Consider the following 27,404-nt stretch of genomic DNA (forward strand, 5'->3'; position numbering starts at 1 on the left):
GTCCTCATTGAAGAAGAAGAAGAAGAAGAAGAGGAGGAGGAGGAGGAGTTTGGATTTGATATCCCGCCTTTCACTCCCTTTAAGGAGTCTCAAAGCAGCTAACATTCTCCTTACCCTTCCTCCCCCACAACAAACACTCTGTGAGGTGAGTGGGGCTGAGAGACTTCAAAGAAGTGTGACTGGCCCAAGGTCACCCAGCAGCTGCATGTGGAGGAGCGGAGACGCGAACCAGGTTCCCCAGATTAAGAGACTACCGCTCTTAACCACTACACCACACTGCACCTGATGATGAAATGGAATGCTCAAATCTGGAATTTGGCCCTAATGGAAAACCTGAGCTCCATGCGAGAAAAAAGGAACACCCAACTGACAACTTCAACTTTTACTGTATATGCTACAGCAAAGAAGAATGGCTTTCATCCACCAGGATTCATTGACAAATGTGGAAAAGCACTTTGGGATAAATCATGTAAAATTTGTAATATTGATCAGCAACACAGGGTGAGGGATTGTTTTTCCTTCTTTCTGGTCAGCTTCTCAGATTTTGTATCTATAAAAGCAAGAAAAACATTTTTATAAGAAAACAAAATTCCTGTACCTGGTAGAATGGCTAAAGCATTCCTCTAGCATTCTTTTGGGTTGGAATCAGACCCAGCAGTCCGACCCTACAACTGAGACTTTAATATTTTAATTTGTTAAGATGCACCTTAACCGCAGCAAAGAAACAAACATATATATATTACTCATAGAAGGATGGGAATTTTGACAGTGCAATATTTTAGTCATTGAAACAGGTAAGAACACAGCTTAAATTCCCCTCACTTATCAGGATCAATCATGAAAATTGCTTCACAAATGCCAATATTAGGCAGTTCAAAGTTTTTCCTCAGATTAGATGGCTTATCATCAAGCACACACAGCCAATGAAACCACTGTGTATTACAACTGGCCTAGCTGATTCTTATTTAAGGCAACAGGAGATCGATCATATCGTGAAAGAAAACCAAGATTTAGTCCAGCTTCTTTCCGAACTGTTCTTATGAATAATTATAGCTATGTTAAGTGGGCATTTTGGCCTGTTTTCCATCTTGGAAAGAAAGGAAGACAGCTTAATTATCATTGGATCAGAAATCCCACGGATGGAGGCAATACAATACAAATCATGCTTTCAATTAACTTTATGTACAGCTAAGACATCAAAGAGTTCAGCCAAAATATGTTGGGCAAAGTTAGGGCTGGCAGGCCTTTCAAGTAATGGCTTCAATGCTGCACTCTGTGTGAATAGAGGGGAGGCTCTCTGATGCCTCCAGTTTACCTTGTCCTCCACAGCTCGAGATCGGTGACTTCACAGGTTTTTAATTGTAGACCAACCCCCTCCAAGTAGATTATCCAACAGCCTGCCTTTTCGGAGCTCTGTTCATGCTCTACTTTAGAGCTGCCTGGGGAAGGAGCCATATATGCTAACATGAGGTCATCTGGGAGATTAAAGCTGAGGTTAAGTTGAGTGGAGGGGCCTCAATTTAAATTGCAGCTGTGGAGTTTTAAGACATGTGGCACAGCAGCAATGTACTAGGTAGAGAAGCAACCTAGTGAGAACGAAGGGAGATGATTCTCAAACCCTAGGAGAAGTCTTGCCACAACCAGCCGGCCACTTGCACAAGAAGCAGGATTGTAGTCAGTGTAAACTGAGCTGGAGAAAGGTGTGCAAGTAATGGGGGCTTTTCAGCACTGGATCAGGCTGATAGCACTCAGCTGTGGACACACTTGCTCTCTTTTCCCCATGAAAAAGGTGAGGGGAGACTCAGGAAGTAAGTGACCAGGGCAAAGGAAATTTCAGAGGCTAAGGGATGATGAGCAAAGGGGTCAAGAGGGTTGCAAGAACGTTAGTAGATCATGACAGGTCTTTTGTACATTTTATGAATTGTACAGAGGAATTCGGACATGGGGACTTCCATACCCACCAAGTGTCCTGGAAAAAAATGGGACACCCTGTTTCTTTACGTGAGATCGTGGCAGTCTTTTTGAGTGAAGCGATCTCACACTTCCTCACCCTGAAAAAAACCACTTTTGGGGGGACAAGAGTGCGGTGTGGGTCACATGACTTGCCCAGAAATTTATCTGAAAAAGTTGGAATGGTATGGACTTCTATGACTTGGTAACCCTGAGGGGGTCAATAATTTCATGTACTGATCTGAATGAAACCACAGTGGCTAAAGGCTACAGACGTCTAGTACAGAGTAATCCACCTTCAAACCTGTATGCATAGGCTCTTGCACTTCCAGGTGACCAGTCCATAAAGTTTGTGGTCACCACCACACATTGTAACACAGGTTACATGTCAATGTTTTTAATAGAATGGCACTAAATTGTGTGTCTTTTACTACTCGTATTGCACATCTCTATATATGCTTTAAAGGAAAAACAAAGAGAAACCATTTATTAATATAAATAACAACAATGCCACCAAATAATAAGTAAAAAAATAAACACCACAACCTATATTTGGGGGTGGGGGGAAGCATGTCTGGACACTCTAGACAATTGTTATAGTACCCTTCTTACCCGAGGTGAATTTAGGGGAGCACAGCCAGTTCAGTCGCACTGGGCATGGAGCCTTGGGGATGCTACAGGGGGCACCACAAGTATGGTGTAGAATCGAAGGTGAGAGGCACGGGTGCCAAATTTTGGCACTGTACAGGGGCCACTGAAATTTTGAGACCCCAAGGTCTGCCACTGCTTCTTACCATCAACTATGAGAGAGACGTCGGGGCTGAGGAAGAAGAAAAGAAAATGGGAGAAAGTAACAACGGCAAGCCAACAGAGGATTTCCCAGGATAAAAATATGCTCAGATCTCTGCAAAAGCAGCTCTTTCTGAATGCAGAAATGACATCTCCCTCCCTCCCTATCTTCTCCTCATAGCATATCCTATAAGAACGGGTCCTGTGTTCCCAGCATATGTATTAATATTGGACCAAAGCATCCATTTGCAGCCTAGCATCTCAGTTCTCTCAGGTCAAAGCCCTTGCTAGTTTCCAGATGAGTTCATAAGTCAGAATATATCTTACTGAAGGAAAACAGACGGTGCTAGTGTTGTTTTGGACTGAGGAAACTTCTTCATCTTGCTCTCCTGCACCTCCCCACCCCCTAGAAACATTGTTCCTCCATGTGCTGAAAGGAGGAGAAATGTGCATGGATATTAGTAAGTGCCGTTCACTCCTAGATTTTTCACTATGTCATACTGTTGAGTTGAATTTTCTGTTAATTTATGTTCCCATCCGTTCCTGCTGACATTCATGATTTAACTGGTTAGAATTTTGCTGAACTGCTGAGCCATCCATTTAAAGCAACAGACTGGATACATTAGCCTGGCATCATTTACTATGTCGTAGTTAGCATATAGCATAGCACCATGATTTATATTTGGCTTTTCAGGAGAAGAACATTTGCTCCATTCCCCCCCCCCTCCCAAAGAAGAAGAAGAAAGAAGAAGAGAAAAAGGCAGATTTATGCTGCCATATAAACCTGGGGTAATTCCTTTGAAGCAAATGGCACTTTACTGCATTTCTGAATTGTCAATATTTCAGTTTTACCAGAAATTTCCTCATAAAGGCCATTAATTAGGATTGATTGGTGCAAGTCGTGGGGTTTTCTGCCTTTAAACAATGCTATATGTCAGTTCTCTTGTTATATATTGTTTATCTGTTTTAAATATAGAAAAGGTGGCCACTAACCAGACAAAACTTTATGGAAAGAAATCCAAAACTTACAAGCACACAAATTTTCTAAAAAGCATCTGGATAACACCCACAGTCTTGACAGAATTACTCACATTTAAAAGTTGCTTTGCCCTGATTTTACAAGTATAACACACACAGTGATTTAACTAGGATGTTTTAATCAGCAATACATAGGTGAGAATATAATTAACTGAATAAAAACCATTCTAGCAAAGAATATTTAGAAAACACCAAAAGCACATCACTGAGTGGATATCGTTCAGGGGCAAAGATTTATTCAGTTGAAAACTGAGTTGCCAAATGGTCTATCTTTATTTATTTAATAAATAAATTGAAGTTGCAGAAGTTGCTTGATTACTCCAGATTTCTTAATTTCCCTAATAAATGGCAAACAAAAGTGATACAATTTAAACTTTAAAGTACATGTAACTTTGACAAAAACGGACATTTACAATGACTACAAAAGTAATGGGTGACAAACTACTCTCACACAGACTGGCTGCAGTCACAACAAAAAGGTAAAATTTCTAGATATCTTAAATAACTGTGCTATAGAACAGTTGGTCATGGATATGACCAGAGGGGTGGTGACCCTGGACTTGACCTTGAATGGTGCCTACAACCTGCTGTGATGTGTAAGTGACCAGATACTATGCTGCTATTAAACATACACGTAAATGGCCAAGTGCTGAGAAAATCCAGTATGGTCACTTTTGACTTCAAAAGTTGAAACTTCCCCAGAATTTGTAAAAAGGAAGTTGAAAGCTATGTCAAGAGGGCAAGTCTTGTCTCATGAATCTATTAGAGTTCTCTGAGAATGTCAAAATGCATATAGATGGAAGTGATCCAGCTGACACAATTTTTGACAAGGTACCTCACCAAAGACTCCTGAATAGCTTTAGCAGTCATGGAATAAGAGGAGAAGTCTCCCGACAGATAAAAAAGAACAATTGAATACCCCAATTGAAATAGAAGAGATTAAAGAAGCAATAAAAGATTTAAAAAGGGGGAAGGCTCCAGGGCCAGACGGATTCACCGCGTGCTACTACAAAGAAATGAAATCTATTTTGATGACGCCATTGAAGGAAGTGATGAACAACATTTTAAGAGAAGGAGAAATTCCGGAAACATGGAAAGAGGCATATATTACATTTATTCCAAAACAGGACTCAGATTTAACCCAAGTCAAAAATTACAGGCCGATCTCACTGCTAAATACAGATTATAAAATATTTGCAGGAATTCTTGCAAAGAGGATGAAAAATATATTATTAGAAATTATTCATAAGGACCAGGCAGGTTTTCTTCCAGGCAGGCAGATGAAAGACAATATAAGAAATATAATTAATATGATGGAATATCTGTCTGCCAGGAATGATAAACAAGCCATAATGATGTTCGTGGATGCGGAGAAGGCTTTCGACAATATAGCATGGGATTTTATGTTGAGAAATTTGGAATATATGGAAGTCGGCAAAGAGTTTTTTAATGGAATAAGGGCAATTTATACAGAACAAAAAGCCAAATTGATTATAAATAATGTAGTTACAGAAGAAATAAAGATACAGAAAGGAACAAGACAGGGATGCCCACTTTCACCACTATTATTTATAACGGTGTTAGAAGTCCTTCTGAACTCGATTAGACAAAGTAAGAAAATAAAAGGAGTGACAATCGGCCAAAATGAATATAAGATTAAAGCGTTTGCAGACGACTTGGTAATAATGATTGAAGAGCCAATAACTACAGTAAAAGAAGTATTGGAGGAAATTGAACAGTTTGGAGGAGCGGCAGGTTTTAAACTAAATAAGAAGAAAACGAAAATGATTGTGAAGAACATGGATCAAAGTGCAATAGAAATAATGCAACAACAAACACAGATAGAGGTGGTTAAAAAGGTTAAATATCTAGGAATATGGGTAACTCCCAAAAATATAGATTTATACAAGAATAATTACGAGCCAGTGTGGAATGAAATAAGAAAGGACCTGGAGGTGTGGGGAAGAATGAAATTGTCATTTTGGGGAAGGATTTCTACAATCAAGATGAATGTGCTACCAAAAATGCTATTTTTATTTCAGACTATCCCCATAATTAAGGGGAACAGAATTTTCAAAGAGTGGCAAAGAGCGATTTCAAGATATATTTGGCAGGGCAAAAAGCCAAGAATTCAATTTAAGTTGTTAACAGATATAAGAGAAAGGGGAGGCTTTGCCCTGCCGGACCTGAAATTGTATTATGAGGCATCATGCCTCTGCTGGTTGAAAGATTGGATTAAATTAGAAAACAAGGAATTGCTTGACTTAGAGGGGTTTGATAATAGATTTGGATGGCATGCATATTTATGGTATGAGAAAAAGAAAGTCCATAAAGGTTTTGAGAACCACATCTTCCAAGGTCCTTTAATTGAAATATGGGATAGGTATAAAAACCTATTAGAACCTAGAATCCCGCACTGGTTATCTCCTTTAGAAGTCATGAGTGTAAAGAAAATTAATATGAGAAGTGGATAACATATAGTCAACTGCTATTTAAAGAAGGAGGAAAATGGAAAATGAAACCATATGAGCAGGTTAAAGAATATGTATATGACTGGTTGCATTATTTCCAAATTAACGAAATGTTTAGAAAAGACAGTAAGGAACATGGCTATGCGGACAAGGATTCTAAATTTCAGATGGAAATTATAGATAATGATGGAAAAACTTTATCCAAAATGTATAAGTTGTTGTTAGAATGGAATTTAAAGGATGAAGAAGTTAAGTCGGTAATGATTCACTGGGCCAGAGATGTGGGTCATAACATACAATTTGAGGACTGGGAAAAACTATGGAAGGAGGGCTTAAAATTTACTGCATGTATGACGTTAAAAGAAAATGTTATGAAAATGTTTTATAGATGGTATATGACACCCGTAAAATTAGCAAAAATGTATAAGACATGTAATAAGTGTTGGAAGTGTAAAGATAAAGAAGGTACTTTTTATCATATGTGGTGGGAATGTAAGAAAGTGAAAGACTTCTGGGAAAAGATATATAATGAATTGAAGAAGATTTTAAAATATACATTTATAAAGAAACCAGAAGTCTTTCTGTTAGGAATATTAGGAAACGAGATAAAAAGAAAGGATTGTAAATTTGTTCAATATGCAATAATAGCAGCAAGAGTGTTACTGGCCCAGAAATGGAAACAACAGGAAATACCAACTGTGGAAGAATGGAGAATGAAGCTATTAGACTATGCGGAGCTGGATAAATTGACAGGAAAGATCAGATACTTAAGAGACCAAAAGTTCATCGAGGACTGGGGGAAATTTGTGAAATATCTGGAATATATAAGTGAGGGACAGATAACGCTAATGGGATTTAAAGAAGCACTGTGAAAAATTAAGAAATATTGTCTAAAGGGAATAGAAAGAAAGATATAAATAATGTCAATATAAAACTAAGAAATGCGTAATTTAAATAATAACTATGGATGATTTACGGAAAAGCTGAAGGAAGTCCTGAAAAGGAATCAGTTGTGAAAAATTTGATGTGAAACTAATATGTTTTTTGTTTTTTGATGTAAATTAATAAAAATTCATTAAAAAAAAAGGAATAAGAGGAGAAGTCCTCTTGTGGATCGGGAATTGGTAAAATACCAGGAAGCAGAGAGTAGGAATAAAATAATTCCATTGGAGTGAGACAGATATGGAAATGCAATATGCTGAAAGATCAACAACTTTTTGGCCCTCCTCTCCTTGAAACTCTTCAATTCCATCTGATTTTTATTTTTTTATTTTGGGGGGGGTGCGCGCGAAGTTCTAAAACCAAGTTTGGGGTTTTGAATTGGTTATTTAGCAGCATATGTAAGAATCTGTTTTGGTTTCTTTAAACAACGTGAAAGATGAGGCCAAACCACTATATTCAAATCCAGCTGTAAACTTCAAGGTTTTGAGGGCTTTGGGTTGGAGGCCATGAAGCATGAAAGAAACAATGGAAAATTGGTTGAAATCCTAGAAGAAACACTAGAGAAAACTTTGGTTAAATAAGTATTTGTAATTGGCATTAGAACCTGCAGAATATCCCATTCACTTTAATCTGGCAGTAGTTTAAAACATGGTTTGTGGCTACATGGAACTCGAGGATTGAAAGGAATTTCAGGCTGCAAAGTGGTCTCTCTGTTCTGCTCCAATTAAGTTTCAGGAAATGAGGAGGTCAATCCTGTAGTCCCATTGCACCATGCTGCCACTATCCCAAGGCTATACCACCATTCAGCAACATTGAAAGCCATCCCACAGAATCTCTGGCGATTCTGCTGCCACCCACAAATCACAATGTTGCTTGTCGACAACATCCCTGCATTATACAAGAATGGAAGACGCTAGTCAACATGCAGAGATGCCACAGTGATGTTGCTGTACCCGACCACCACGCCACAATAAAATCACACCCAGGAATGGACAGCTGCTCCTCCTGCAGCAGAGTTCCCCATGGCTTGGCAGCCAGGAGGCTCGTGTGTAGAAGCTAGAGGCTTCCCCAGAGAATGGTTTGCATCCTGCTGGGATGCCAATGATAGCACACAGAAAATGCTAAGAAAATAGTACAAAATCTCTGTACTGGTGGCTGGGTAGAGGGAAGGTGGCTTTTCTGAGGGGTGGGGGAGGTAGAAAGATGGATAAGAAAGGAAGAGCAACAAGCTCACAGGAGGCAGCTTAGTGAGCTGTGCAGTGGGAAAGATTAATGCAATGAGAAATAAGGAGAAATAAGGAGAGGAGGGCAACCAAAATGGTCAAAGGCCTGGAAACGATGCCTTATGAGGAACGGCTAAGGGAGCTGGGCATGTTTAGCCTGGAGAAGAGGAGGTTAAGGGGTGATATGATAGCCATGTTCAAATATATAAAAGGATGTCACATAGAGGAGGGAGAAAGGTTGTTTTCTGCTGCTCCAGAGAAGCGGACACGGAGCAATGGATCCAAACTACAAGAAAGAAGATTCCACCTAAACATTAGGAAGAACTTCCTGACAGTAAGAGCTGTTCGACAGTGGAATTTGCTGCCAAGGAGTGTGGTGGAGTCTCCTTCTTTGGAGGTCTTTAAGCAGAGGCTTGACAACCATATGTCAGGAGTGCTCTGATGGTGTTTCCTGCTTGGCAGGGGGTTGGACTTGATGGCCCTTGTGGTCTCTTCCAACTCTATGATTCTATGAGATGCAAATATGGCTTTTAAAAGGCAAAGAGGCTCCTTCCCAATAATTTCAGGTGTGGAAAGGGAAAGGCTGCTAGACTAGAACCTGCCAACCCTACCCTTCAGAGCAACCGAACCACACAGCTACAAAAGCCGATAGCAGATGACTTTGTAGTTTCCCAGAAGCCAAGCTCTGCCCCTGCCCTCCCTGCCCTGCAAGAACCCAGTACTATAGAGCCATCAATAGACTTAGCATTCAAGCATTTCTAGTGACAATAGACCCCCAAGGGGAAAGGCTGGGGAAAGACATCACAAGCCCCTGATAACATGTCATAATAGTCAGCCACATTGATTGATAAATGGTCCAACTGCTTCACACAGGTAACTAACTATCTGACCTCCTCATTGCCCAGGACACCATACTTTTATATAAACAACATTAATAGTCATGTAAACAATAAACATATTAGTTTACACAGAACTGAATATGGATATAAGTACTTAGTAGTTGGGAAGCGGGTGGCACTGTGGGTTAAACCACAGAGCCTAGGACTTGCCGATCAGAAGGTCGGCAGTTCGAATCCCCACGTCAGGGTGAGCTCCTGTTGCTCAGTCCCTGCTCCTGCCAACCTAGCAGTTTGAAAGCACATCAAAGTACAAGTAGATAAATAGGTACCGCTCCGGTGGGAAGGTAAACGGCATTTCCGTGCGCTGCTCTGGTTCGCCAGACATGGCTCAGTCATGCTGGCCACATGACCCGGAAGCTGTACACCAGCTCCCTCGGCCAATAAAGTGAGATGAGTGCCGCAACCCCAGAGTCAGTCACGACTGGACCTAATGGTCAGGGGTCCCTTTACCTTTACTTAGTAGTTGCTTCACAATATTCCTAATAATATGTTTGGATTTTCTTGCATCTTATCACACCAATCCATCATGAATACATTCAATTTCTCAACAAACTGGTCATAATACTGTATTCCCTCTCTCATAGGCTGACATTATTGGTTAAGTTTATCAGATTTACTGTATCCCATACCTGGTTTTTCCAATCTTCAGGTACCGGAGATAGGGTTATCTTTTTTCAATCAGATCAGATAGTCAAGTGAGCAGCCTTTAACAAGTTTAACACCATTTCTCTACCATCCACTAAGACGAGGTCTTTGATATTACCAAAAACAATAATGAATGGGTCTATTTATTCTATTTCTCTTATCATGTTCTCCCAACATTTCCTTATTTTAGGACAAGTATATTGCATGACATCTCCACCATACATTACAGGACATTTAAATCTTGACTTGCAACATTCATCCCATTCCATGATACCTCCACCTCAACAATCATTTATTTCCCGGCAGACCTTGCTGTCTATTGCTCCCTTTTCTCCACGATGCCTGATAACTGGGATTATTGTCACACCCTGTCACTCTTGCCAGTGTTTCAGTGACAAGCCCATGGACAAAATGCACAGAATTGCACTGTTGGGCTGCAGGTCTCATGCCAATAATATAAGAACAGTTTGGAAGTCAAAGCAAGCAGGGTGTGGTTTTTCATCCTTTATATATATATAAGGAAGTTCATTTAAAGATTGAGAAGACCTTTACCCCCAGAGCGAAGAGAAAGCTTTCCTAAATAGATTAAATGTGTATAATCAAATAAGAACAGCAGAAAGGCCTCCTGTGCATAAGATGTTTATATGAAACAGATGTTTGAGATAATGCAGAAGGTGAAAACCTTGTCAAGGCTTCCATGAGAATGGAGAGGATTTAGAGCCTGAACAACAAAAATTCAAATAAAGCAAATATCACTGGCATAGCTAAGGAATATAGGATTAGGGCTCCAGATGGAACATTTTTTTCAAAAATAAAATAAAGTCCATCATATGCTCATCTATAAACCATTGACAGCAATGGCTCAATGCCATTTGAACACAGTAGACTTATGCTCAAGGCACCGTGGTTACGAGAACAAGAATTCTGCATTTATAAACTGTTTTTAAAATCAGACTGGTTTAAATTACAGGAAACACACAGTTCAAATTAACATAATCTAGGCTGCAATCCTGTATCTACTTATTTGGATGTAAGTCATTATTGTACTCAGCGGTACTGACTTCTGAGTAGGCATGTACAGGACTGTGCTGTTACAACATAATCTTGTGTATATTTTCTCAGAGGTAAGTGGCATTGTACTCAGTGGGGCTACTTCCCAGGAACATGGGCACAGAATTGCAGCCTTTATTCAGAATTTCAAATTGGTCAGGAACTGGGGCAACAGGGGCAGAGGAAACGGATTCAAGGGATGTCTTGGGACAAAACAGATGTGGACTGTGGCTTTAGGGTTATTGTGATGAGACATCTGTTTGGAAGATGTTCATCAATATTTCCTTCTTTTTCTTCATCATCATTAACAAAATATGTGTTTAATAATAATGAAAGCTGAGATTCTCGTGATTCTGAAAAAAGACAGACTCTGTGAGCTAAATGTCCAGATGCTACAATTTGTCATTTGATTTCTCAAGCGTGAAGTGTGTGTTGAACGTGCTTTGGTGGGTCGCGCCAACTTCTGTATTTATGGCATTGTTGTTCCTTCATATGACTCAGTGGAAAAGGTTGGCAACTGCTGGTCTATATAAATGCAACCAGGCACCACCTTTCTGAGAAAATAGCTGGTAATAATATTATTGCCGTGGTTAAGTTCCTCCTCCTGGATTGAGATATATATACTAAAATCACATACTGTCCTTTTACCCCAGCTTTCCCCCTTGAAAATCAGACTCACAATGTTACTTCAAGTAGCTTTTTGTACCCTGTCAACGTGTACCATTCCTTGACACGAGTTAAGCAATGCACCGATCAGATTGCAACAGGCCAGAGCTCTTGACTGCTGCCATTTGATATTTTCTCATGGGCTTATTTCCTTAGAGCCCCAGAGACAGTGATAATACTGTACTGCATTGTTGCTCACAAGCATAAGGGATGGTTTCAGCTACCTAGGCCAGAATCCTGCACACACTGCTCAGTTAGTCTTGCTTCTAAGCAAACATGTAAAGGATTGCTCTGTGCCAGTATGGAATCCCTCAGCATATCAACTTGAAGAGTTGAAGAATCCTTTATCTACAACCAAAGTGGTTGTTATCTCTGGAGTACTACCATCATTGCCATATAGGTTGGAAAAATTTAAAAAGAGGTATTGTGGTGTAATATCAAAATGCATGGTTAAGATAATACTGCTGAATTAATCTTAGGACTCAACTACATTGGTAAAGATGTTGTTGTTTAGTCGTGTCCGACTCTTCGTGATTCCATGGACCAGAACACACCAGGCACTCCTGTCTTCCACTGCCTCCCGCAGTTTGGTCAAACTCATGTTGGTAGTTTCAAGAACACTGTCCAACCATCCCGTCCTCTGTCGTCTCCTTCTCCTTGTGCCCTCCATCTTTCCCAACATCAGGGTCTTTTCCAGGGAGTCTTCTCTTCTCATGAGGTGGCCAAAGTATTGGAGCCTCAGCTTCAGGATCTGTCTTTCCAGTGAGCACTCAGGGCTGATTTCCTTAAGAATGGATGGGTTAGATCTTCTTGCAGTCCATAGGACTCTCAAGAGTCTCCTCCAGCACCATAATTCAAAAGCATCAATTCTTCGGCAATTCTTCAGCCTTCTTTATGGTCCAGCTCTCACTTCCATACATCACTACTGGGGAAACCATAGCTTTAACTATACAGACCTTTGTCAGCAAGGTGATGTCTCTGCTTGCTGAGAAAGGTCCGTATAGTTAAAGCTATGGTTTTCTCAGTAGTGATGTACGGAATAAAACACTTTATATGTGTTTTAAAACACTGTGACACCAGATGGCGCTCTAGAGTCCTGTTTTCGCCAACGGGATTTCCCTGTATGAAGTTTACAATGCATTTAACTGAATTGCTTCTTTGATGTGTCCAAGTTCAGCCTTAGTTTGTTAGTTCAATCCTATATGCGTCCTATACACTGCAGTCTATGGGCCTTACTCGCAGGTAGGTGACTATAGGATTGAAAACTTTAGGTCAAACTACACCTGATTTTATTTATTTTACAGATATATAAACCATTTTATAGCCAAAAGCTACTGAAGCAGCATACAATAAGATAAAAGGAAATAAAATACAAAAGATACAAATTCCAAAAACAATGAAACATTTTCTACAATTATACAATTAATATTCCATACAATGCTTGGATCAGGGAGAGTCTTTTAAACAAAAATACATCTGAGCTTCTTACCTTCTTACCATTGAAACTTAAAGATCTGTGGCTAAATTTTAATTATCCACTAGCCAAAGATGACATTTGACATTCAAAGGGTTCAGATAATCAGATATTTGTCATACAGACTTGCAGACTTAAGATACAACGGAGATTTACAAAGAAAATAATCATTACAAGTTATCCAATCAAGGTTCAGACAATGCTGAAACCAGTAGAAAACAAGTTCTAAAACCTCTTTCAAGCCTAACTTATCTGTGTTTTGATTAAACAGCATTAATTTTAAGTGCCAGTGTTGTTCAAACACAATTACTTTTCTACACTGTTAAAAACTGAAGGTTTGCTTGTTCGTTTGTTTTTTTTAAGAAGACATGTTTCATGATAAACAAATAGATTTTTACCTTGTCTTGATAACCATATTCCGATAATTTAATGGCTTCATGTCAGCCTCTGAAATGTCACACAGTGTTGTCATGGAAATGTCAATACAATCTGGCTCCCTGAACATGACACTCAAGAAAAACACCTGGAGATCACAAATATAACTAATCTAAATGCAATAGCTTCACAACATCCATTCATGAATGCTACAGAATAAGGAAGGGGTGTGGGTGGGTGTCTAAATACTGGGTGTTTTTTCCATAGTATCTGATATTAAATTTTATTTTTAAGATTAGTTTGCATGTACAGGATAGCTCATTGCTTTATGTCTCTGAACAGTCAAAGAGAGCTTGAACCAAACGCAATAAAGTCCTTCAACTAGTCTAGAGGCTTAAAGCAATACATAGCAATTATATGAAAGGAAAATAGCCTGTGGACCTTCTACGCAATGAGGATGGGTTAAGAGAGACAGAGAAGCTAGTATCAAACTTATTGTTTCCACTGAACTGGTAAGTATTGAGAATGATTTCTGGAAAGAGCTGTTGGGAGCTTCACACAGAAGCTATTCCTTAGCATTTTCTGACATTCAACGTCAGCAGGTGCTTCCTAACAATTATAAAATGCTTCCACATAAACAGGGGAGCAAGCTATCTTAAGAAGCAAATGGATGCAAACAAAAAAAGAAAACAATAGTTGACAAGACAATCATAAGAATATAAGAAGAGGCCAGCTGAATCAGACCAGGGGTCCATCTCAGGGGCCCATTTCAACAATGACTAGCCAGATGTCTCTAGGAAGTCCACAGGCATGACATGAAAACAGTGGGGCTCCCTACTGTTGCATTTACTGCTGTACAGTTTCTGAACAAGAGTTTCCAATTTCCAAATCACTGCCAAATCATGTGGCTAAGTATGTCACCTGCCCCTTCCCTCTGAACTTGGAGTGCAGAAGACCAGTGCCAGAAACTTTATTGTCAGCTAACTTTTGTTTATGTACTTAAGGTTATATTGTGGGGTGGTTTTATTTGTAATATTGAATTTATACTGTGTTTGCCAGAATTTTGATTCCCCCCCTTCATATGACATGTTCTGTATTTTGTATCTAACGCTCTGTTTTTCAGTGTTTTGAATGTTTGCTGTAAACCACTTTGGGCTCAGCTCAATGTGTTTACTTATATGCTGCTTTTCCACAATCAATCAATCAATCAATCAATCAAAACAGACCTGGCAATGATGGGTCATTAGCAACCTCACCAGCGAAAAAAACAAAATATAAAAGTAGCAAGCTATTATGTGTGAGGGCATGAGAGAGAAGGGAGAATCCCTTTCTCCCCCTAACCATGGTTTCAATTGACACATACCCTGTGGGTCAGCATTTACTTTTAGATAGCTTCCTTTCTGGGGCTAATAGCTGATGTGTGGTGTTGGAGAGTGGGGACTGACAAGGACTTCCCCTACCTATTAATTTTCATTCAGCTAACATGGTTGCCAATGACATGCTTAGTGTCACAGCTAATGTGGCCCCAACTGCATTGTGCCTTGGTTGTCTGACCAGAAAATGCTGACACTGCTTCCTTTCTGTCTCTTTTTCAACTGCTAAGAATTGCAAAATGTGTTTGAGTTGTAGATATTCAACAATAAGCACAACCAGTTCTGCTGTGAGATTAAGCATTGAATTAAATTTTGATTTGCTTATTTGTTTTTCTCATTAGAGGAATCTCATGCTTATTTCGCTGACACACCTGCTTCAGAAACCACTGGAGTAAAGGGTAAAAAAAAAAGGTAAAGGACCCCTGACAGTCAAGTCCAGTTGCAGACGACTCTGGGGTTGCGGCGCTCATCTCGCTTTACTGGCCGAGGGAGCCAGCGTTTGTCCGCAGACAGCTTTCCGGGTCATGTGGCCAGCATGACTAAGCCGCTTCTGGCGAACCAGAGCAGCGGATGGAAACGCCATTTACCTTCTCGCCGGAGCGGTACCTATTTATCTACTTGCACTTTTTGGCATGCTTTCAAACTGCTAAGTTGGCAGGAGCTGGGACCGAGCAACAGGAGCTCACCCTGTTGTGGGGATTCGAACCGCTGACCTTCTGATCGGCAAGCGCAAGAGGCTCAGTGGTTTTAGACGACAGCGCAAACAAATGTTTGATCTTCTTGCAGTCCATGGGACTCTCAAGAGCCTCCTCCAGCACCATAATTCAAAAGCATCAATTCTTCGGCGATCAGCCTTCTTTATGGTCCAGCTCTCACTTCCATACATCACTACTGGGAAAGCCATTTTATTAGTGAAGTGTTTATAAGCAACAAAACAATTATTTGTGGTTATTTGCTCTCCCCCAAAGCCAATGGAAGCAGCTGAACTGGTCATAAATCCTCAGTCCTCAGCCTGAGATCACACTGACCCTGCAACCATCCCCACCTCCTTCGCTAGCCAAGCAGAGACACCAACAGCACATCAAAAAGGTTTTTTTCTAGGCGGGTCTCCAGGCAGCATATCTTCTGCAAACAAACGCACAGCTGAGAATACTCAAAACCAGCTGGAATATCTTATTAATTTTTGCATCACTTAAGACCTTGCACGTGGCTCTTCTTCTTGCAAGCAACGGCAGAAAATAAAACTAGAGCATTTAAGGATTCGCTTAAGGATTTAACGACTCACTCGTCACTATTGGTTTTGTCTTATACCTCATTATTTATTGGGCTACAATGCTAATGGTTGTGTGTATGCATTAAAACCCACAAAACTCTCTAGGAATGTAACATGTGAAATAGCACATGCTGAGGGAAAATTGTGATTATGGTTGAAACAGCCATCCATTTTTTTGCTTCCTGAATAAACTCTGAGAAATATTTCAACTAGAAAATGCTATTAATTTGATTTTTTAAAGGACTTTTTTATATAAAGCTGGATGGAAATTTGTCTAGACTCTCCAGCACAAATTATTGCAAATACTGCATTGGATTCTATTCCAGATATGCCACGGAGTTGCCAAACCAAGTCAAATAATTTATATATTATAAATACTTCATGGTGTTACAAAGTTCAATGCATGATATAAGTGATACGATATTGCCACATACTTATGGTTTTCCTAGTGAATAAAGTATATACGAACTGTCATATAGCATAAAGGCCAAAATACTAAACACACACAGTAGGGTTTAAATCCCACTGAAATCAACAGGAGTTCCTTCTGAGTAAATATTTATTTATATAATGTATAAACCACTCATATTGTGGTGGTGTACACACACAAAAAAAATAAAAACAAAATAAATATTGCAAAGTGCAAACACTAAAAATATACAAAATCCTTCTGTAAAACCAAAAGAAGCAGCAATGCTACTCTGAAAAAAATACTGATGGAATAAAATAGTCTTAAGAAGTCACCTGAAAAAACAAAGTGTTGGTACCATGCAATTACCCTGTGGCACCTAAAAGTACACTTGCCAGACACTAACCCAGTGCCACTCTCTGAAACTAGCCTCAGAGTTAGGAGTGGAACCACTGCAACACTGTGAAGGATACTGTGGTCAGCCCAATAGGGGTTAACTCTCCCTGTCTGTTTCTCAATAAAAGTGATCCATTGGGTTCCATCAAATTCAGTCCCAAAGCCAGACCTGAACCAGAATGGTATGGCTCAAGATAGTCAGTATCAATGCCTGTAGCTGGGTCACCGATACCCTCTCAAACACTTTCCCCAAAGAGGAGGTATTAGTGATTGGGCAGTAATTGTCAAATACCACAGGGTGAGCTTTTTTAAAAGGAATGCTACCCTTTTTAAGGCAACCAGGGCCAGTATAGAGACACAATCACTGTGCCCTGTACCCACACTTCCCTCATCAGACTAACATTTGTTTGTTTGTTTGTATACCACCCTATATTTGTAGATTTCAGGGTGGTTCACAACATAATATTGCAATATAAAAAACACAAAATACATAATAAAAATAAGAAGAACTTTAATCAGCCATGAGGGGCAGGAGTCCCCAAAGCATGAGGTCAGTTGTTTATTTGCAAGCAACTTGTCCACAATATCTGGTCACATCAACCAAAACTGATCCCACATCAAATCAGGTTGGGCATCGGGCACATCTCTAGATTTGCTATAATAACAGTGTCAAGGTCAATGCAGAGGCAAAAAACCCCCTTTGCCTTCAAACCGCCTAGCCAAAATGTCATAGTAGATATTCAGATAGCTGAAGTTCACATCTACCAAAGCTTGTAAAAGATAATGGACCCCCCCTAAAGAGTTTTGCAACAAACCAAAGCTTAGATCTTAATTAAGGTCTAATACCAAGAAACTTTACAAATCAACCAAAAATTGTGAGTAAAAATGCAGACTTTGTTGCATAATCAGCTTGTGAAAACATACATTTTATAATGGACTCTAGCTTTCCATCCATGCTCTATGATCACCTCTCTTGTGTTTCTTTCCCTTTGTTTACAAGCACCCTTTAAAGGAGATAGCTATCCACTCAAAGTACATAATGCATAGCAGGTGAAAATGTCATGCCAGGTATGTGTATTCACCAAATATGTGAATGCCTCATTATTAAGATATGACTGAATGCTCACCATCTATTGCCCAGACAGAATTCCATTTTTTCTGGAAAGCATTTATTCATAGGTTTTGGGGACAAAGTTAAGTTTGCTCAGGTATTAAATTATTATTTCTTAAATGGGGAAGAAAGAGCTCTTCAAACTGAGTTTTAACAGCACGCATGAAAGGATAAAAAACAAATAAGCAAGCAGTGAAAGGCTCAATCCATCTTGCCACATTATCTGAACTATGAGAATAGAACCCCTGTGATGTATCCAAAGTCTGGTGACAAAACCGCTTCAAAGCTTCTATTTATTTTTTAGGAAAAGAAGCTTCATCAGCCACCTTGGTGGTTAGCAATAGTGACAGCCGTTGGCCTAACAATCCCTTGAGACTCATTTCCTCAGAAGAGCATAACCCTGCTTCTTATTCAGGGGAGCTGAATCACAGCAAAATTTGCAATCCATCTCATCCCTGAGAAAGCTCTGTGAATCTGCAAACTGAAATTCAGAGGAGGCAGGAGGAGAAGGAAGAAGAGTGAAGGCAGGAGAAAGACAGATGTATTTATCATACACATACAATACAGGAAGGATACAAAAAAATATTGTCCCTGCTGCCTTACTGAGTGCACAATAAGAGAACTCTCATTAATCACCAGGGGTACACACTGAAAGAGAAATATTGACTGGATTTGAGGAAATGTCGGTTTTCTAATGGAACAATTCCTTTTTAAAGGTAACTGGCAGAGTTTCTTTAAATTAGAATGGCCAGCAGCCAGCCCTCTGGCCAATTTATAAGTCATTTCAGGAATTCCAGAGAAATATACATTTTAAGAAAAACATATGCATTGGTTTCTTAAAAGTAATGTACATACTTTAGAAAAATCAATAGCATTTGTCAGCCTGAGAGACTTTGATGAAAGAGTTATTCGCCTCAAACATCTCTGAGATCTACAGAAAGTTGTCTCAATTTTTATAACTTTGCAGCAACTTGTTTTCCTACCACATGAAAGCATGGTGGCATATATTTAAACACCAGATTTGGAGATGATTGCTTAGTGTTGCTGTATATCAAGCTGTAATGAAATCCATTAATATTGTGGTCACACACATATCAACCGAAAGACAGTGTTGCACCACAAAACAGCGTTGTCCAAAGTTATATGAGGACTAATCCAATTTGAGTGACAGGCCCTCTCCTTCAATCACTTCACTTATTCTTTGGGGGAGTGGCCATAGCTGAATGGTAAAGCACATGCTTTGCATGCAGAATGTCTCAGGTTAACCCCCTAGTGTTTCTAGTTTAAAAGGGACCAGCTAGCTGGAGCTATGAAAACCCTCTGACTGACACCTCAGAAACCCACTGCCAAACAGACCCAACAATACTGAGCTAGAGGAACTGACAATCTAACTTGCTGTAAGCAGTTGCAAACAGTGTGGTGGAATAGAGCCACCCTCCTGAAACCAGGATCACTGCAGCTTACCTGGACCGTGGTGTGGTTTGGTGGGGCAAGGTGGTGTTGCATGGTGCTCCTGCCCTTGCACCCACACAGGCCTGATCTTGCAGCTGCCCTGCCCCACACCAGCACCATCCAGCGATGCCAATAGCTACTGGCTGCAAGGCCATTTTGTATGTTTGTGTCTGCCATGAAAGCCAGCCTTGTACTGGGAGAAATAACTGTTGAAATCATGTTCTTGAGAAGCAACTCTCCCAAGTTCCAAATGCTAACTGAGGGAACTCAATTGTTCAGTGAGCTATGGAATTGGAGCTCTCAATGAATATGATGGTATCCAAAGCATGGTGGGTTTATCTTGATTCTTATACCAAATCAGAAGCAGGTTAGGATGAGAATGGGCAGAACCACCTGGCAAATAGCATTCAGCTTACGTAAAGCATTTCGCTTTCCACTGAAATTCAGCACAGGTTTCCTCCAAGCAGAAACTTTTAAATTCACCTCGACATTTGATTTCTAAGAAGAAGAAAACCTTTACCTACAGTATTGAGAAACATGGTGGCAACCCTGATTAAGGTGTCATCACCCAATTCAAATTAAATTTATTTATTTAGACCATTTCTATCCCACCCTGAACCCAAAGACCTTAGGGCAGAAGACAACATTTCAATGAAATACAATATTCAAACCAGACAAGTCTCACGAACAGTCTCAAAGTGTTGCTGTGGCTTTCAGGGCCACGGGCACTTTAATTAACAACTTCATTTTTGCTTTTCTTAAGTGACTAGTTAGTGGCTTCCTGTCCCTTCATCACCAGCTGTGACTACTTAATTTTTCTTCCTTAGTCAGTTCACGTTCCCTGCAGTCAGAGTGTGTGTTGCGCACATGCACTTAAATTACAGTGGTACCTCGGGTTACATACGCTTCAGGTTACAGATGCTTCAGGTTACAGACTCCGCTAACCCAGAAATAGTGCTTCAGGTTAAGAACTTTGCTTCAGGATCAGAACAGAAATCATGCTCCGGCGGTGCGGCAGCAGCAGCAGGAGGCCCCATTAGCTATAGTGGGCCTTCAGGTTAAGAACAGTTTCAGGTTAAGTACGGACCTCCGGAACGAATTAAGTACTTAACCCGAGGTACCACTGTAATGGTTTCTTTTTTGTAGCTAGAGCAAGGGCTCACTAATTATTTTTAATTTTATTAGCACAATTTTGCAGTTATAATCAAAAAAATAAAATAATCAATTGTTCTGGCTGTAAAGTGCCAAAAATAATTAAAGCTGTTCATGTCCCCATCAGCAACATATCACTGCAAATCCTCGTTACAAATAATTTTCCACTTTATGCTTGCATATATTGTCACACTGGATACTAATGTATCAATGTTGTGGAAGCACCATTAATAATGGTGCTTGTTGGAACAGGATACTCTAATTTCCCTGGTCCATTAATAAAGTAGTGTTGTGTGAGAAATGCTGGAAATTTTATATCCTTTAGCCTCTTACAATCATTAAACCAAATACAGATTGCCCTGCCAAGATGCATTTCCTTTTCTCCTGAAACTCATAAAACATTTTGATTAAAGCTGAAATTATCTCCAGCCTGACACAATCTTGCGCCATCCTATTAGCATATGTTTTCTCCAAGCACATTCCATTTCTTTAAAAGGATAAATCTCTTTTAAAAATTGATGGGAAAGGTTCTCTTGATGTGCCTAGTGTTTTGAGGGAGTCCAAATTCTGTGAAACAGATGGAACAGTTTTGTGGTCCGTGGAATGTAGGAGCCTGGTAGAATATGGGTCAGATAATAACGCTCATAGAGATTGCTGCAAATAAGAGTAGCCTACGCCACACTAATATTAGGCTACTATTCTTGAGAGACATTTTCCCAAGTAAGGTGGCTGATGCCTGATGTCCTAACCTGAAGGTTGCTGGTCAACTGGCTTTTCTTCAGCAACACTGTCCTAGTTGAAATAAAATTAATGGGACATATCTTAAAAGCACAGTGATTAATACAACTGCACTATTAAGAATGGGATGCAAAAGACAGCGCACACACAAAATGAACAATATGGTTGTCATGGAAAAGGCATAGTTTTGCTCTTTATCACAGTAAAGAGCAAGATTCCTTAACATACCGTATCTTTGGAATTCATCACTACCAACAAAGTTCTGGTTCCCATGTGCCATGAGTTTAACTATTCATTTACCTGATAATTTCAAGGCACAAACACAGTTCAACTAATTTAGCAGGTACAACCACATCAGAATATATAGACCTCAAAATTCAGGAAATTTGGTGACTTTCATTTCACTGCTGGAGTCTGAGCTGGTGGTGAATGACATGGCAGATAGCTCAATGAAAATGTCAACCCTGTGTGATACACAGCCCCTTGAATTTGGTCAACAGTAGGTTTCTAAATGGGCGTTAATTTCAAGTATCTTCAAAATAGGGTAAGCTGCGCCCTCTGTTGTGTATTTCACTCCTTTTCAGATCCATGGCTGCCAAGGGGTATTAATCTTGAGTGAGCATACGGCAGCCATATCTGAATGAAATTTGTTGATTTGGGTAACTACTATTTGCTAAGGAATATTTATTTTAACATCTAAGATTTTTTTAAAAAGTAGTGCCATAAGGTGTGAACCATATTCAAGCTCTTTTGTTTCAAGGGAAAATATGTGCCAATTAAATATTTTTCCAACGCTGAAGTAATCTGTGTAAACACATTATTAACGCGGCAATCTACATCAGAGGAATTTCAGCAACTTAAGATATGCGCCGGTTACATGGGCAGCCCAAGCATATGGCCCCGCAGAGTGCTGTGCTCTTTGCACAGATTCAAGTTAGTCAGTGTACTGCTCTTACCAGCAGTTACTCGGCACCACAATAGCAGTGCTTCAGTTTATTGATTCACCAGGGGCTGGGGGCTGAAGTAGCATGTGAGAGAAGATGCACAGACCCCTTCCTTCTAACATGCAGATAAACCCCCATGAAATGTTTATATCCCCCCCATGCAACAGATTGATTTGTTGAAACCCCTCTTTCTGCAGTGGCTCCTCGTCTTGCTTGGGGGAAATAAATCACACAAATATAAGTTTTGTGCAACTTGATGCTTGTGTGTCTGCGAGATAAAGGTGAGGGGGCTCCTGCCACTCCTTCACTGCACTACAAGATTTTGCCGCTGGCTGAATATATTAACTGGGTCCAGGGGGAAGAAAACGGCAAGTGCCAATAAGGGCAACTGCTCCCAAAGCACCCAAAACAAATCACAGAATCACACTTCTGAAAACTCTCCTAGCAACTGCAAATGAAAAAGCACCCAATTTCTATTTAGCAGCACTGGAATTGCATGGCTGGCAATGCTTAACCCAGTACCCCATTGCCCCACTCATCCCCCCACTTACAGATTGTGGCCAGTAAACCTACTGTGATCAGGAGGAGGAGGAAGAACTCTAACAGTTCAGATGGGAAGCACAAGGTCAAACAAACAGTGCAATTCTCCCATCTCAGCTCTAACACCTTCCACAGCCTATGATTCCTGAATAATGCACAACTGTACAATGTCATCAACTCTACTGGCACTGCTTGGTGATAGGCTTCCCACTGTCCTGGTGCCGTGTGCCCTTTCATCTTTGTTCCCCATAATCGCTTCACCTTCTTTCCCTATATGGCTAATTGGGAAGCAACAGTTGCTCATTGGGACTATGCACTCAGAACCATGGTGGCTTTTTCATTTAGTGATTCTTCTCCTGTGCAACAGGTGATTCTGATCCTAGAATAACAGAATGGGTGCTGGCCCAACACGTTCCACAAAACTCGCTTTCCCTGGTAGAACATAGGAAGCTGCTTCATACCAGGTCAGTTTATTCATGGCTGGGATTGCTCAGTTGATAGAGCACGAGACTCTTAATCTAAGGGCCATGGGTTTGAGCCCCACAATGGGCAAAAGATTTCTTCATTGAAAGGGGCTGGACTAGATGACCAATTCAACTCCAACTAAATTCCAAATCAACAATTCTAGATTCTATTAGCTCAATATTATCTAGTCTCACTGGTGGCAGCAAAAGGAAGTCTTTGCTCCTGCTCACTGATCCTTTCAAGTGCAGATACTAGGGATTGAACATGGGACCTTATGCATGAAAAACACGTGCTCTACCAATGAGCTATAGCACCTTTTCAAGATACTACACTACTCTGGCCTCTCATTGTCTGCTGCTCGACACCTTGCCAGTCTGACCCTGAACATCCACCAGCAGCAAGATGACATGCAAGGGAGAAAGTCTTTAATCAGATAGATAGATAGACTGATAGATAGAAATATAGAGGTAAAGGAGAAGGACCCCTGGACGGTTAAGTCCAGTCAAAGGTGACTATGGGGTTGCAGTACTCATCTCGCTTTCAAGCCAAGGGAGCCGACGTTTGTCCACAGTTTTCCAAATCATGCGGCCAGCATGACTAAACCGCTACTGGCGCATGGAAGACCGTGACGAGTGCCAGAGCATACAGAAACGCCATTTACCTTCCCACCGCAGTGGTACCTATTTATCTACTTGCACTGGCATACTTTCAAACTGCTGGGTTGGCAGAAGCTGGGACCGAGCAACGGGAGCTCACCCTGTCACGGGGATTCGAACCGCTGACCTAGAGGCTCAGTTGTTTAGACCACAGTGCCACCCGTGTCCACACACACACACACACACAAATACTCACACACACACACCACTTGACAGTGCAATGTATGAACAGCATCTACTGAATAAGGTTGTGCTGGAGGTGATACAAAACACTCAATCAGTGGTGATTCTTGCCCATATATAAGCATCACAGCATCGCTGACTGCTACATGAGCATGGGCTAACAGCCACAGACCTCAACACCCCTACCCTGCAGAATGCCATGCCAGTTTATATAAAGTGGATCTGCATTTTTCCTTCCAACTGTAAAGGTCTCCACTCCTCAACCATTTCATGACTGGCCTATGCTGCCTATTTCCAACATCGAAAGAATCAAAAGTCTGTTCAGGAAGATGCTGGTTGCTACCATGCTAATTTAACTTTGACTCATATTCCCCCAAGCCCCAGTTCCTGCAAATCTTCCAAACAGTAAAAGCTGAAACATAGAATGGAGACAGAAGGAATTTCTCCCATCAAAGACACAAGCAGATTAACAATTATACTGGCCATTGGACGCATGCTTTTAGCTGAGCTTTAAACATCACTTGTCATTAACATCTCAGCCTTACCTCTATGCTGGATACCTGGTTGCTCACTAGGAAACACTTTCTTGGCCGCTGCCCTGCGATACACCACGTGGGTCCTCCCTTCCTCCTCCTCCTGCTTCCCCTTCTGCAGAGGTTCAATGAAGAACTCGTCCTTGTCTGTGCGAATCATGCCAGCCTGAAGTGACAGGGTAAAGATTGAACATTTCAGATTACTGCCCATGCAGCAGCGGACATTTTGAATAAGACTTCACAATATGCTTAAGCACACTTTAGCACTCCCCAGAGAGCAGTTAGGATGCAGAGAGTAAGCAAGGTGAATTCTTTATTAGATACAACATCAGTGTCTCAGCTCGACAAGGAAGGACAACGGTGACACATCTGACTGAAGGGATTTCTCCTGGAATTTAATTAACAAGGGCTGGGATCCAAATATATGGGAGGAGAGGGAGTCGTGATCAAAACACCCCTCCAATGGAAGAATGCTACCAGGTGGAGATGCTGGTAGATGCTATACCACTAAGTTACAGCCTTGACACCTTTCAAAATACTTTTTTATTTAAAAAAACCAACACCTGAAAATTCAAACAAATATAAGAACAGGGTAGAGTGACTTTCTGGGGATGTTCCTGGTAAACATTTCAGGGAGGGTCCCAGGCATCTTTTTGTTGCAGGCATGTTCGCGAGCAAAAATTTGACACAGCTAATTGAGTTCTGCTCTGATGATATATAAGCACCAAGGTAACTGAATTGTAAAGCCCCGTCATGCAACTTCCCAATGTAATTTAGATAGATTCCACATTCAACACAAGAAGAAAGACATCAGGGCAAAACCAGCCAAAATGATTAACAAGCACTGAACTGAGGAGGCAGAGTTTGATTTCATTTATTTATTTTTAACTATTAGGGCAAGGAAATGTCAAACTGAAATGCAATTCTGCTTCAGATTTCTGTACCTGATGGTAACCAAGTTTGCAAAACAGTGCGTGAATGCTTAGCAAATATGGCCTGAAAAGGACTTCCATGTTCAGACAAAAGAAAACCCCAATTGTTTCACATTTAAATCTCAGCAGTGAGACAAAGCAATTCAGGATGGGTTCTGTATCACAATGCCTTCCCACCCCACCCCAAATACTTCTGCTGGAGACCTTTTATGATATTTCCCTCCTAATGTCAACAAGCAGTTGATACAAACTGAAAACATGATCCATCCATAGTTGTAGCCTTTTAATTTTAATGGGACCATTAAGGTCACTGCAGCAATTATGGCTGAGGAGGAGAAAGAGGAGGGGGCCTGTCCAGATGAGGGCAACCTACCTGGCAAAAGATTTAGTGTCTACTGGCACTGCCGAGATGGGGCAGAAAGACTGGCAAGTGAGTAAGATGCCAACACCCATTTCAGCTGCTACTTGATTTTACCTACTGAGAACAGGATTTCTATGGGAGGCCATACAAGGGAACAGTGCCAGGGTAGGGGGACGGCTATACTAAGGATATGGGTGGTATGGAAATGCAATGCTAACTGCAAAAGCTCACGCAAAGAGCTTGCCCTGAGATTTGATGGCAAGGCAGCCTGCAAGAGATTTGCCAGCAAAAAGTATTTCTACTGGCTTCCTTCCCAAACTGATTAGACTCCCCGTCCCTTCTTTTCCAAATATCTGTGCCAAGATTGTCAAGGACTCGGCAGCTTCCTGCAGCAAAGGGATGCTTGAATTGACTGACATCGGCAAAGATTATGTGAAAGAACTAGACTCTATGGGAAGCTCCATGGACTTAACCCCACCAGCAGTCACGCATTGCTAAATCCCACTGGCTTAACTGAGACTTTTGCATGAGTAATTGGACAGCATTGTCTAATGGGTGCCTATTATGCCCCTTCCCCGTTATTCAGGCCTGTATGCCCCCCCCTCAATATACCCACTGTTGAGCCATACATGTCTACTGGCATCTCCAGGCTCATCAGCTCCAAGTCAGGTGGGTTGCAACATGAGCATGAGCTCAGTCAGTCATCTTCCACCTTCTCCATTTTATTTACATGCTAGGAATCTATACGTATCATTTCCTGGAGTAGTTTTGTGTATTGGTTTAAAAGCAGAGCATAATGCTGTTATGGGCTTTAAAAATAGCAAAGTAAGTAGAAAGAAATAATGAAACAACTTTCGCCCTCTAGATATACAAACAAAAGCAGATCTACAAACAAAAGCAGGAAGGTCTAGCACCCTACAACTGAACAGGATTTTTTTTAAAAAAAAACCAGCTTTGACCAAAAAAGACCATAATTTGTTACCCAGGGGTATGTGACACTCGCTTGGAAAATAAAATGCAGTTTGTTCTGGTTGAATGCAACTGGATACTGGAGGAGAGAGGGAAGCATATGCTAAACTGAAGAGGCTATGCATTCATACACAAAGGTGAGATAACTGTGGAATAATCCCAAGGTGTGCTGTATTAAAAATAAAATAAAATACACCACATATTTTCTCTTTGATTAGTTCACTTCAAGACCAAGGAGTTTTTATCACACTGCATGGGTTAATTAGCTACCCAAAGCCTGGATATCTGTGCTATCAATGACTGTTTCTTACAAATGGTTTTCTGCCCACCTACAGTTGTGAATACAGCCATCTCAGCGATCTTCACCAATCTGCTGTATCTGAAGAAGTGTGCAT

At 40.6% G+C, this 27,404-nt stretch overlaps 1 protein-coding gene across 1 annotated transcript in view; it reads right to left on the reverse strand.

Annotated features, from left to right (window-relative positions):
• ADAMTS2 (ADAM metallopeptidase with thrombospondin type 1 motif 2) overlaps positions 1-27,404 on the reverse strand; it is a 220,160-nt gene that overhangs the window by 109,655 nt on the left and 83,101 nt on the right. Inside the window, exon 3 of the mRNA XM_053376966.1 lies at positions 24,760-24,913. Within this exon, the coding sequence (XP_053232941.1) occupies positions 24,760-24,913 (154 nt within the window). The remainder of the gene's footprint in view (positions 1-24,759; positions 24,914-27,404) is intronic.

Source organism: Podarcis raffonei, chromosome 2 (genome assembly GCF_027172205.1).
Source record: "Podarcis raffonei isolate rPodRaf1 chromosome 2, rPodRaf1.pri, whole genome shotgun sequence".
Taxonomy (NCBI): Eukaryota; Metazoa; Chordata; class Lepidosauria; order Squamata; family Lacertidae; genus Podarcis; species Podarcis raffonei.